The sequence below is a fragment of the Sapajus apella genome, unplaced genomic scaffold, assembly GCF_009761245.1.
Source record: "Sapajus apella isolate SASKATOON/1434 unplaced genomic scaffold, GSC_monkey_1.0 scaffold20, whole genome shotgun sequence".
Taxonomy (NCBI): domain Eukaryota; kingdom Metazoa; phylum Chordata; class Mammalia; order Primates; family Cebidae; genus Sapajus; species Sapajus apella.
The window spans coordinates 3,273,960-3,287,037 of NW_022436960.1; the positions used below are offsets into that span (position 1 = coordinate 3,273,960).

A 13,078-nucleotide genomic window follows, 5' to 3' on the forward strand; every position below is an offset into this window, starting at 1 on the left:
TCTCCTGCCTCAGCCTCCTGAGTAGCTGGGATTACAGGCATGAACCACCATGCCCAGCTAATTTTTTGTATTTTTAGTAGAGACGGGGTTTCACCATGTTGACCAGGATGGTCTTGATCTCTTGACCTTGTGATCCACCCGCCTCTGCCTCCCAAAGTGCTGGGATTACAGGCTTGAGCCACCACGCCCGGCATAATTTTGTATTTTTAGTAGAGATGGGGTTTCACCATGTTGGCCAGGCTGGTCCGGAACTCCTGACCTCAGGTGATCCGTCTGCCTCAGACTCCCAAAGTGCCCAGCCCCGATCCAGGTTTTTCTCTGGGTGCTTTGTGGCAGTGTAGCCAAGCACTAGATCGGTGCTGATGGAGTCTGAGTCCACATCAGGGCCCTGCTCAGGATTGTGCAGGCCTGAAGTTGGGGGTCCTGAGTTCAAGTCTTGGCTCTGTCAGCCTTGCTGCACCTTGGTGGGCCCTTCTTTGTGCCTCCCCGGACCTCAGACCCATCCTTTCTGTGTTCTGCCTGGACAGGGTAACTTCTAGCAACAGTTGTTTTTCATGGCCACCTGCCCAGATGCCTTGTGCCCCACTGGGGTCACTTCTGGAGACTGTCTGTGTGGGTCTGTTTATCTTGGTTCCAGGTGGCTGTGCAAGTGGGGCTCTGTGCTGCCTTATGGAGCAGGGAACCCTCAAGGCACATGTGTCCTCCTGCCATCCAGGCTGGAGGTCTGGGAGGCCAGAGTCACACCTGAGGTCAGCTGAGTGCCCACAGCAGGGCAGAGCCCCCAGGCTGGGCCAGATTTGGGTATCCAGCCAGAGCCCATGCTGGCCTGCGATTCCTGGTGGGGCTCCCAGGGAGCTGTGTCTCTCCCTGTCCTTCTCTGCCTTGATCTTTCCCCCTCTCCTGTGGCCTAGAGAAGATAGGACCCAAGGCCATGGAACTGACTGACTCCCCCCTCAATCCCACCCATTCTCCCTGTCCCCCTTTCCTTGAGCCCCTGGTAGAGGCCCCATATTAGTCAGTGTTCTCCAGAGAGACAGAACCAATAGAATCTGTCTCCTCTCTCTTTCTCTCTCCCCCTCTCTCCCCACCCCCCCCCCCCCCTCCCCCTCCCCCCCCCCCCCCCCCCCCCCAACACTCTCTGTTTTTGCCATTACTGTCATCCAGGCTGGAGTGCAGTGAGCTGCAGCCTTGAGCTCCTGAGCTCAAGCAATCCTCCACCTCAGCCTCCCAAATAGCTGGGACCACAGGTGCATACCACCATACCTGGCTAATTTTTAAACTTTTCACATAGATAAGGTCTTGCAATGTTGCCCAGGCTGATTCTGACCTCTTGGGCTCAAGCAAACCTCCTGCCTCAGCCTCCCAAAGTGCTGAGATTATAGTGTAAGCCACCATGCCTGGCTTTATCTATCCATCCATCCATCCTCCATCCATCCAAATAGTGGATGTATTAGGGGAATTGGCTCCTGTGATTATGGAGGCTGTAAAGTCCCGTGACAGACCGTCTGCAAGCTGGAGACCCAGGGGTGGCAGCAGGGGTAGCATGGTTCAGTCTGGGTCGCAGGGCCTCAGAACCAGAGAGCTTAGTATGATAGTGAAGGCCTGAGAGCAGATGGGGGTGGGGGGTAATGATGTAGTTCCTGGAGTCCAAAGGCTGGAGTTCTGATATCCAAGGACTAGAGAAGCGTACGTGTTGCAGCTCCAAGAGAGGGAGGGAAGGAGGGGAGGCGGGGAAGGAGGGGAGGAGGGGAAGGAGAGAGGGAGGAAGGAGGGAGGGGAAGGAGGGGAGGCGGGGAAGGAGGGGAGGCGGGGAAGGAGGGGAGGCGGGGAAGGAGGGGAGGGGAAGAAGAGAGGGAGGGAGGAGGGGAGGCGGGGAAGGAGGGGAGGCGGGGAAGGAGGGAGGGGAAGGAGAGAGGGAGGGAGGAAGGAGGGGAAGGAGAGAGGGGGGAAGGAGGGAAGAGGGGGAAGGAGAGAGGGGGAAGAGAGGGGGAAGGAGGGGGGGGAAGGGGGAAGGAGAGAGGGGAAGGAGGGGAGGAAGAGGGGGGAAGGGAAGGGGGAAGGAGGAAAGGGGGTAAGGAGGGGAAGAGGGAAGAGGGGGAAGGAGAGAGGGAGGGAAGGGGGGGAAGGAGAGGAGGGAGGGAAGGAGAGAAGGGGAGAAGAGGGGGGAAGGAGAGGAGGGAGGGAAAACCTTTGCCTCTGCTTTTTTGTTCTGTTGGGGCCCCAGCTGATTGGATGGTGCTGGCCCACATTGAGGGTGGGCCTTCCCCACTCAGTCCAATTACTTGCTCCCAGTCTGGAAACACCTTGGCAGACACACTCGAAAAAATGGGGCATGCCTGTAGGATGTGCCGGCCCAGTGGCTGTTTCTGGGGTCTGTGGGAGACAGGACCAGCCCACAGCTGGGCTGGGCGGGCACTGCTGTCCTCCTGTGTGCAGGTTTCTCCTCTCTCTGGTGGTCCAGAGTGGAGCCCCTGAGGGAAGGCTGGGGCTCGGAGGGGCAGCTGAGTCCTTCAAGGTGCTGGGAAAAGCAGGAAGGGCACGGAGCTCCCTGAAGGTGGGCTGTACAGGGCATGGTGAGGGACCCTGAGGGTGCCCCACACAGGTAGAACTTAGTATCTTGGTTCAGCAGATGGGGAAACTGAGGCCCACTCTCCAAGGTCAGGGTTGCCAGGCTCTGTTGTGGCTCTCGCCTCTGAGGGGCACAGGAGTGGCCTATGCTTGCCTGTACCCAAGCGCTGGAGGCCTGGGCCTACCCTCCCCAGAGCTCACCTGGGTGTGTGGCTCACCTGACCAGGTGTGGTCTGCCCCTCCCTCTTGCCCCGAGGCTTGGCCTCCTTCCAAGAGGAAGCAGAGACTGGTTGCCTGGGAAAGACAGGATGGGGTGGGGGTAGGCCTGGAACTGGCAGGTCCCCAGGAGGGTTGGCCACTGCCCTGGGGGTGGGGGGCATCCCTGGGTGAGAGGGAGGCAGTAGAGCCCTCGGGTTTGCAGTCCGCCTACATCCAGGCAGGCAAATGAGACTTTGCATGCGACTTCCTTGGTCCTGTGCCTGGGCCAGAGCCTTCCTGAGCGGGAGCTGCCGGTAGGCCCCCTTGGCCTGCTACACAGGAGACACTGCTTCCCTACCTGGGACTACTTTGCTGCAGGCGCTAGGCACGCACCCCCGGGCTGAGGCCCCCCCCCAGGAAGCACACAGGCAGCACTCAGGCACAGCCTCTGCGGCATCCCCGCTGGCCTGGACCTGCGGGGTGGGAACAGCTGGGATGTGGAAGGCCAGTGTGGGCTGCATGCGCCCCTGCTGGAGTCTTGCCCTCTGAGTCTGGCAGGATAAGGCTCGGCCAGGGCAGGAGGCAGCAGGCCCTCGGGCAGCACTGAGTGTGACTGGCCTCTGTGTCCAGGGGCAAAGGGACCAGCGAGGTTTGCTGGCTGCTCCCACCCTCTCTCCTCGGCCACTGCCGTGGGAAGAAGCGTGCGGAGGAGGGCGGGGAGCAGCCCCACTGGGCAGGGCCTCACACCTCCCCGTCTTCCCTGCAGCCAAGTACCCGGCCATCAAGGCCCTGATGCGGCCGGACCCGAGCCTCAAGTGGACGGTGCTGGCGCTGGTGCTGGCGCAGCTGCTGGCCTGCTGGCTGGTGCGCGGGCTGGCCTGGCGCTGGCTGCTGTTCTGGGCCTACACCCTTGGCGGCTGCGTGAACCACTCGCTGACACTGGCCATCCACGACATCTCACACAATGCAGCCTTTGGCACCAGTTGTGCTGCGCGCAACCGCTGGCTGGCCGTGTTCGCTAACCTGCCTGTGGGTGTGCCCTACGCCGCCTCCTTCAAGAAGTACCACGTGGACCACCACCGCTACCTGGGTGGCGACGGACTGGATGTGGACGTGCCCACGCGCCTGGAGGGCTGGTTCTTTTGCACGCCCACCCGCAAGCTGCTCTGGCTGGTGCTGCAGCCCTTCTTCTACTCACTGCGGCCGCTCTGTGTCCACCCCAGGGCCGTGACCCGCATGGAGGTGCTCAATGCACTGGTGCAGCTGGTGGCGGACGTGGCCATCTTTGCCCTGTGGGGGCTCAAGCCTGTGGTCTACCTGCTGGCCAGCTCCTTCCTGGGCCTGGGCCTGCACCCCATCTCAGGCCACTTCGTGGCCGAGCACTACATGTTCCTCAAGGGCCACGAGACCTACTCCTACTACGGGCCCCTCAACTGGATCACCTTCAATGTGGGCTACCACGTGGAGCACCACGACTTCCCCAGCATCCCAGGCTGCAACCTGCCCCTGGTATGTGGCTGGGGTGGCAGGGCTGTGGCAGGGCAGAGCAGGGCTGCGGCAGGGCAGAGCAGGGCTGCATGGCCATCTGAGGAGGTAGGGGCCCAGGAGGGCCTTGGGCCATGCCCAGCGACGTCTCCGTTTTGGTGCTGGTCATAGCATGGCCGCTCACACTTGCCCCAGGGCAGGAGGAAAGGCAACGCAACACAGGTGAGTCCTCTGCTGGAGGCTGAAGCAAATTCAGGGAGGCAGGGTCTGAGAGGCATTTCACAGTGGAGGCTGCTTGAAGCTTGCCATGAAGTATGCCAGAGGGCTGTGTTTCCTCTGGCAAGCTGCTTACCCTCTCTGTGCCCCAGCTTCCTCTTCCTTGAAGCAGGGCGGCATTAGTGACACTGTGTGGAAGCACCATCTGCAGACTCTGTCCCTGCTTATTCCTTGTCATTGCCCTGTGTCCCTCCAGGGCCCAGAGAGGACAGGGCAGGCCTTGCCCTTCACAGCCCAAGGGGCTTGGCCAGAGCTGATGGGGAGCGGAAGCCGCAGGGCTGGGCACCTCTGCCTTGAGAGACTGGGAGCTGGAGAATTTCCGAACAAGAAAGGACGAAGGGGAAGGGGAGGAGGAGCCATCCCTTAGCCATTGCCAGCCTGCGCCTTAGTGGCCTCTGGCTGCCTGAAAAGAACTGGAGTGGCCTGCAGCAAAGGGGGCAGGAGAAGGTGGCACTGGGGTGTTCAGGCACCTGAGAGCGCCTCTGTGTGCACATGTCTGTGTGAGCGTGTTTGCCCTGTGATTATGTGTGGGTGCCTAGTATTTGCACGTATGCAGGTACTTGCATGTGTGCCTGAGCGTGCATACATGCTCTGCATGTGGTTACGTGTGAGCACTTGCCTAGTTGTGCAGGTGTTTGTGCATGAGTCCCTGAACGTGTTGTGTGTGCGTCCTGGCCCGTGTGACTCGAATCCCTCCGACCGGTTCCAAGCCTGGGCTGTGGCCTGTGCCCTCCTTTCTGGCTGGCAGTACCAAGGCGGTGCTCTGCACTGGGGACTATCTCGCTTGAACCTCACTACAGCCCAGGAAGCAGCTGCCTTCCCATCCATTATCCCTGTTGTATAGATAAAAAGGCAGAGGTGCAGGGGGAGAGAGATGCCCACCTCGGGAGGTGACAGGGTACAGAGGGGAGTGGTGCCCACCTTGGGAAGCGACAGGGCATGGGGATAGCTGCCCGCCTCAGGAGGTGATGGGGTGCAGAGGAGAGAGGTGCCCGCCTCAGGAGGTGATGGGGTGCAGAGGAGAGAGGTGCCCGCCTCGGGTGGTGATGGGGCACAGAGGGGAGAGGTGCCAGACTCAGGAGGTGAGGGGTGCAGGGGGAGAGCTGCCCGCCTCGGGAGGTGACGGGTGCAGGGGGGGAGCTGCCCGATAAGGGAGGTGACGGGGCGCAGGGGGGGAGCTGCCCGCCTCGGGAGGTGACGGGGCGCAGGGGGAGGGGTGCCCACCTTGGGTGGTGATGGGGCACAGAAGGGAGAGGTGCCTGTCTCAGGAGGTGACAGGTGCAGGGGGAGAGGTGCCCACCTCAGGAGGTGACAGAGTGAGAGTGCTGCTGTTAATCACGAGCCTTTACCTCTCTCAAGCAAAGTGCAAGGCTTCGAGTGCCTGGTGCTGGCTTTGCTTCCCATGGCCCTGCTGTCCAGGTTTTGCGGCTGGATCCCCTGCATCCTGAGAGCATCCTTAGGAGGTGACGGGGTGCAGAGGGGGCAGGAAGGGCATCCTGTGATGGGAGTTGCTGAGCAGTGGGGTGGCATGGTGGTGGTGCAGTTGCAGGCACTGAAGCTGGGAGCACTTCCTGGAGGAGGCAGTGGGGGTGTTGGTGCAGAGCAAAGGCTGGAGGGGTTAGCAGGTGCTCAAGAGGCCTTTGGAAAGTGACAAGCACTTTCCTCGGCTCGCTGATGCTGAGGTCACTGTTGGCGGGTCACTGGGCTGAGGAGCATGGGTGTGACCCTGTGGCCTGGCAGGACTCAGGTGGGCTATGCCTCAGCTGCTACCCCAGCAGTGGGGTCTGTGGATCAGGAAGTGGGGTGGGGTCAAGTGGAGTGGTGCACTGAATTCTGCAACTACCACTTGGGGCAGGGCACTCCAGCAGGGAGCACCAGCCTTCTGGGTACCCAGGGAGGTGGGGGATGATGGTGGCAGGGAGGACTACAGGGGGTGGCCCCGTGTTTGGCTGAGCTGGACATGGGCACCCCGGAGGCTGTGATGTGTGTGCATGCATGTACACCTGTGTGTATGTGAGCAAACATGTCTGTGCATGAGTGTGTGCAAGAGCAGCACGTGCTCAGGTGTGCCTGTGTGCTTGCCCATGTGGCCCCGAGGGAAACCAGCCTCTGAGCCCCACCTCCTCTCCACAGGTGCGGAAGATCGCGCCCGAGTACTACGACCACCTGCCGCAGCACTCCTCATGGGTGAGGGTGCTCTGGGATTTTGTGTTTCAGGACTCCCTGGGGCCCTATGCCAGGGTGAAGCGGGTGTACAGGCTCGCAAAGGATGGCCTGTGAGGCTGCCTCCTGGTGGCCATCATCCCCCACCTGCCCCTCTGGCCTCTCACCCCAGCTCTGAGGGGATGTATTTCCTTCCTGCGCCCCGGGCTGCTGCCCTTGTCCCCTCAGAGCGTCCTGCACAGCACACCTGGCCACAGCAGTGTGGGCTGCAGGGCTCTATCTGCTCGTGGACTCACCCTGGACCTTCGCAGTGGCCCTCCCTTTCCGTCCCTCACCGGGCAAGGCCTGGACCTGCCCGTGGTGACCGGGGTGCTCTGAGCCCACAGTACCCACAGAGCTGACTTCTTGGGGTGCCTGCGCCGTCCATTAAACCTGGCGTCTGTTTCACAGCCCATGGATTGTGCTTCTGAGGGGGTGCTGTGGGCTGGAGCCTGGCCCCAGAGAATGGGGCACTGGGCTGCCCCGGCGGGTGGAGCTTGAGGCCTGAGTGCCGCTTCCTCCAGGCCAGGCCCAGGTCCCGTGTGCGCTCCTGGCTCTTTGCAGGATGGTGCCTGCTGCTGGGCAGTGTCCCTGAGGGCCTGCCACTACCATGTGAACACACACTGAGGTGTGGACAGCAGAAAGCTCATTTTGGTCATCTGTGTGGCCCCGAATCTCCGGCTCCTCCCTTGCCTGGCTGAGCCCTGCAGAGGCTGGCTCCCCAGCCTGGAACCCAAACTACCTGCCTCGTCCCCACTCCTTGGGTCTGTTCACTTCCTGCTCTCCCTGTGCCTTCCGGCACGGGGAGTGTCCTGGAGCCCACAGAGGGTCTGTCTCCCACACCAGCTTAGAGGAGGGGCTGGCTGGGCAGGTGAATGCGCCGGTGAGCCACAGCTCAGAGGGATGTAGGCCAGGCAGCGTCCTGGGAGTCTGTGTGAAGTGGGCTATGTGTGGGTCCTTTCTATAGAAAGGCAGAAGGCACAGCTGGAATGTAAGAGGTTGTCTTCTCCTGGAGGGCTGGGCTGGGGTGGGTCCTGATGTCCTAGAGGTAGGTAGGCAGTAGGAGGGGTGCCTGGGTGAGGCCCTCCCTGCCAGAGAGAGATGGAGGGGCCCAGTCCTGCTGCTTCCACCACAGCCCTGGGGAAGGCAGCCTCAGCCTCCAGGACTTAGGAAGGGAGACCGAGGCTGCAGTCAGGGCTTGAAGGCCTTGCCATGAGTAGGGTCCCAGGGGCTGTCCCTGCTGACTTGGGAGATGGAGGCCTTCCCCCACACCTGGGAGTGGCCTCGCATGGTGCCAGGCTCCCTTGTCCCTGGGCAGCCTGCTGAGTGGCACAGGGAAGCAACCTGAGCCCAGAATTTGTTCTGTGAAGGAAGCACCACTGGCCCCGCACGAAGACTTTGAGCTGGGCGGCCCCTCCCTGTACACACAGGCCCACTCACAGGCTGACGGGAGCCCCAGAGCACCCGCTCCTCCTGCTGTGTCTGAGGGGCGCCTTGTCCAGCACTTTTCTTCAGACAGCACAAAGGGGCATGTCCAGGCCTCGTCCACAAGCTGGAGGCCAGGCCCAGGTTTAGAGGGTGGTTCTGAAGATTGTCCTTGGAGCTCTCCGGGAGACTACAGGACTCCTGGCCTGGGGGGAAGCAGGAGAGAGCAGCTCTGAGCTGTGGTCTGCAGGTCCTGGGTTAAAAGTGCCACCAGACCGTGGTGCCTTGCCTCCTAAGGGGCAGAACAGTCATATTCCTGTCACTAGGGCTGCTGGGAAGCCCAGGGAGGTGCAGTGTGTCAGGAGCAGGAGCTGGCCCTTGACATCAGCCACTGGGTCCCAATACGCCAGTGCTCCCTTCCCTGCCATGGCCCTTGGGGGCTGCTGGGCACACTGCTCTTGGTGGCTGTGGGGGGTCATGTGGGAGAACTGGGGCATGAACGGTCACAGGATCTCAAGGCCAGCCTGTTGGTGACCCTGGGTCCTAGAAGCCAAGGGTCAGAGCCTCTGTCTCTGGCTGCTGCTTCAGGGCAGGGGCCTGGGACAGGCCATTGCAGGCCAGGTGGTCCTCCCCAGAGACTTTGTGGACCCGAGGAGCAGGCAAAGCTGCCTTGCATCTGCCCGGTGTCTACTGAGCCCCACGTCCATCCCTCCCCTGGACAGGGTGCTCATGGGGCCCTGTCGTCAGAATGCGCACAGAGTCCTGTGGAGCTCGGGGGTGTGGGCTGCACTTAAGGGCCATCTTCCTGGGGGTCCTGAGGCCCAGCTCCAGGACACCAGCCCACCCTTCCTGGGCTTGGGAATGCTCTGAGCCCAACTTTCTGTCCAAGACCACCATCTTGCTCCTACGACTCCTGGTCACGGTGGTCCCAGGCTCTTCACCGAGTGTGAAGGACCAACGTGAGATCCTGAGTGCGAGGGTGCGGACAGTAAACCTTTATTACTGTGTGAACACAGACACCGTGGTGCATGACAGACAATTTCAACACCATGATCGCTGGGGACGGAGCTGCGCTGGACAGCTCTGCAGTGCACGGTGGCGCCACACCGGGCCGCTGTCACTGCCAGCTGAGGCGCTAACAGCGTCACCTGGGAGAAAACCTGGAAACCATCTAATGAAGCAGGTGATTTAGGGGTGTCTCTCTATAAACCAAAAGAAATGTACACTTAAATAAGCAAATATAAAATACAAAAAAGACAAGTAGACCTGGTGTTCTGTGTCAGGTAGAATCTAAAAAAATCCAGGAGTTGCACTTGGTTTCCTCACTGTAACGTGTGATCACAGGTCGGGAGGTTTCTCGGCAGTGCACCTACGCTCCCGTGCGTGCTCTGGTGCGCTGGAGTCTGGGGCTGGCTGGGCTCCTGGCTGTCCTCCGTCGCCAGATGGGCTCGACATCTCAGCGCAGCGCGGCTGACCCCTTACGTGGTGCTGATCCCACTCAGCTCCTGCCTGATGGCTGTGGGACAGGTGGTGGCGGCTCAGGTGCAGCCATGGTGAGTGCAGTCCAGCTCCTCATCAGGGCCCCGCACCCCTGGCGTGGACCTGCCTGGCATCTGCCCCTGCCCCATTCCCTGGGAGCCCCACCCAGGCTTTGGCGCAGACCTCTGGGATGATGACAAGACGCTTTGGGGGCTCATCCGCCATTCCTCCTGTGGTGGCCCCTGCTGCCACTGCCCCTGTTAGGGGAGGACCTGGCTCAGGACAGATGCTGGTGCCCTGCCTGTGGCTCACTGCTGCTGAGGCATGGTGGGTACTGGGACCCTGGTGTGAGGAGCTGCTCTGCGTGGGGATGCAGGATCTTTGTAGGCTCTGGACAGGTGGCTATCGAGGTGCCAGGGGCCTGGGAGCCCTTCCCCCAACAGAGTGGAGGCTGAGGTTCCGCCCTCCCTGCTCCTGCAGGGGCAGCAGGAAGTCCTGGCCCTGGCTCTGCTCACTCCCCAGGAGACACAGGGGCCTCTCTTGTCTCCTGGCTTTCTCCCCACCCCAAGCTAGTGCTCCAACTCCCCGCCTCCCAAATTTGGGCCTTTCCCTCCTTGCTCTGCTATCTGTCTCCTCCCTGACTCCCCCTCCTCTATGCCAGCTCAGGCCTCTCCCTGGATGGACCCTGTTGGGGCAAGAGCCAACAGCCAGGGCAAGGCGGGGGGGTGGCATCCCCCAGCCACAGGGAGCTGCTTCGCAGAGCCCCTGGCATGGCCCATGCCTACCCCTTCCTGGGCTCTCAGCCAGGGTGGTTTCCTGGGGCTGTACCTGTGACAGGCAGAGGCTGTGGAGGGCCCTTGGTTTCTGACCAGCTATGCCTGGGGCTGGAGGGTGCCCAGCAGTAAGGCGGTGTTACCAGTTAGCTGGGTAGACTGCCTCACATTCCCTCATTTGTTAACTCCTTATCTCCCCAGCCCAGGCCTTTGGGCGAACTGGACAAACAGGAACTGAGTGCTCTCTGCTCAAACAAGGGCGGGCCGGCTAGGCGGGGAGGCCTGGGTCTTCGGACTCCTACCTGTCTCTTTCCTCTGCCATCAGCCTCCAACCCTGTGTGCTTGTGGGACCCTTTTGCCCAGGTCACTGCAATGTCCCCGGGGCCAGACCCAGCTGCACACCAGGTGTGAGCCTTCATCGCCCTAGTGGGGGAGGCAGGTGGGAGCTGGCACTGGCTGCACTGCACAGCTCTGACCCAGGGCTAAGCCTGCCCTGCCCAGACCCACCCCCTTTTCCTCTGGCTGCAGATCTGAGCCAGCGCCCTCAAAGGCTCTGGTGGGAACCGGAAGGACGGATGTAATGCACTGAGACCCGCCCTGCTCCGGAGCCAGAGGCTGCTCCCCACCTGCTCCCCAGCCCAAGGCCAGGCAGGCTGCGGCTCAGGCCTGGAAGGGGCTTCTGTGGCCCTTGGTCTCCCTGCACCCCCAGGAAGGCAGAGTGCTTCTCTCAGAACCCCAACACGAGTGACTGGAGGTGGCAGAATCAAGATGGCAACATAAACCATCGGGGGTGAAATGACAGATGCTCAGGTGGCTTCCTCCAGACCTGGCTTTGTAATGATGTGGGGTCTGCCCCTCCATGCACCTCCTACGTGGGACCTCGGGGAAGGTGCACAGGGCTGTGGAGGGTCTCAGATTCGGATGTCATGCCACCGGGAGCTGCACATTCTTAGGCAAGTCACTTAGCTTTCCTGAGCCTGTTTCCTCAACTAGAGATCGTAAGAAGAATGAAATTTCTTACAGGGTGGGCTCTGCTCAAAACTGCAGGCCCCCACCCTGGGTGACAGGGACCCCTGTCCTGCAGCCCCTGGGTGCCGCCCTCCCCAGCAGGGGTTCCACTCACCATCGATGATCTCCTCCTTCACCTTGTGGAGCTCTCTGACCACCTCCTCTAGGATCTCCTATTGGAAAGGAGCATCCAGGTGAAGGGACAGGCAGTGGAGACAGAAAAGCCAGCCTGGGCTGGGCCATGTTCAAAGGGGTCAGGGTTTCCTGGGCCTCTCCAGAGTCACATCTGTCACCCTTGCCTCCCTGCGGCCCCCTTCCCACGCTGAGGGGGGACAGTGTGCAAGGCCTGGAAACATCCTGCAGCCGCCTCCCTCAGGCAGATGTGGCTGAAACTAAGGGCTGCCCTAGGGAAGAAAACCCCCGAGGCGGGCCTAAGGGAGGTGCCCAGAAAGGTTGAGGGACGTCTTAGTTCTGGTGACAGCAGAGGCTGGGGACAAGGGACAAGCTTGGTCACCCCCTTTCCGTCATGGCTGCTCCCTGACTGGCTTTTTGGCAGCCACATGTGGGCCCCCAGGGCCTGCCTGGCCGTGCTGGTCAGAGACGGTCCCCAGCCTGCTGGCTGCTCTCAGCATCTGAGAAGGGCACAGGGCACACTCACCTGCTTCATTCGGTCCAAGTCGAAGGCATCCAGGGCCACGTCATTCACGCTCCCAGCAGGCTTCATCCTGGGAGAGGAAGGGTGGGTGAGGTAAGTGGGAGCAGGGCTGCGGGTGCCTGGCTGGAGGCGGGTGTGAGGCAAGCTGGCTGTGCAGAGGGCAAGCTCAGGCCAGGCCCATCTGCGCCCCTCACTCCACAGAGGCTGCTGCTTCGGACTCTGGCCACCTCACACTACTTGACCCCGAAAGGCTCTCCAGGGATACTGTGACCATACTTCCCAACCCGAAAGCCAAGGCTGGGGTAACAAAGGAACTGCTTTCTGATCAGAGCTCTTATGCAGAGGTAGCAACTTAAGCAACGACACTGAACCCACCCGTTGCCTCTCTGGAAAGAAAACAGTATCAACAGCCTCCTCCTCAGGGTGGGAGCTCATGCTCCAGGTTGAACTGGGGCTCAGGGAAGCAGCAGCGGCAGCAGGAAGTACAATGTAATGTTGCGGAGCTCACACCAGCTCGGAGGTGTGCTCCTGACACATACCAGCGTCCCTGGTGCTGGAGCCGGCTAGGGCACAGCACACCTCCCCTAAGAAACACCCTCCCATGTGGTTTCGCTTTTTTTTTTTTTTTGAGACAGTTTCACTCTTATCGCCCAGGCTGGAGTGCCACGGTGCAATCTCAGCTCACTGCAACCTCCGCCTCCCGGGTTCAAGCAATTTTCCTTCCTCAGCCTCCCAAGCAGCTGGGACTACAGGCATGCGCCACCATACCCGGCTGTGTATTTTTAGTAGTGACAGTGTTCTCCATGTTGGTCAGGCTGGTCTCAAACTTCCAACCTCAGGTGATCCACCTGCCTCGGCCTCCCAAAGTGCTGGGATTACAGTCGTGAGACACCTTGCCCAGCTGGTTTTGCTCTTTTGAAGTAGTTCTCATAGACTACTACTTTGAAAAGTTTCTGAACTAAGGTAACTGACTTGAATTTTATTTTTATTTATTTGAGACAAGGTCTCA

General features: G+C 60.9%; 2 protein-coding genes across 6 annotated transcripts in view; one reads left to right on the forward strand and one right to left on the reverse strand.

Moving 5' to 3' along the window:
* Positions 1 to 2,172: 2,172 nt before the first annotated feature.
* On the forward strand, positions 2,173 to 9,409 carry DEGS2 (delta 4-desaturase, sphingolipid 2). Its single transcript, XM_032287424.1, has 3 exons — positions 2,173 to 2,338; positions 3,533 to 4,275; positions 6,661 to 9,409. Exons 1-3 carry the CDS (start codon positions 2,233 to 2,235, stop codon positions 6,805 to 6,807), a joined length of 996 nt encoding a protein of 331 aa, XP_032143315.1. The 5' UTR covers positions 2,173 to 2,232; the 3' UTR covers positions 6,808 to 9,409.
* EVL (Enah/Vasp-like) overlaps positions 9,127 to 13,078 on the reverse strand; it is a 182,733-nt gene continuing 178,781 nt past the window's right edge. For all 5 annotated transcript variants that reach the window (XM_032287422.1, XM_032287420.1, XM_032287421.1 and 2 more), the window contains 3 exons: positions 12,073 to 12,139; positions 11,530 to 11,587; positions 9,127 to 9,670 (listed from right to left, as the gene is read on the reverse strand). In XM_032287422.1, the coding sequence (XP_032143313.1) occupies positions 9,633 to 9,670; positions 11,530 to 11,587; positions 12,073 to 12,139 (163 nt within the window). In that variant the 3' untranslated portion in view covers positions 9,127 to 9,632. The remainder of the gene's footprint in view (positions 9,671 to 11,529; positions 11,588 to 12,072; positions 12,140 to 13,078) is intronic.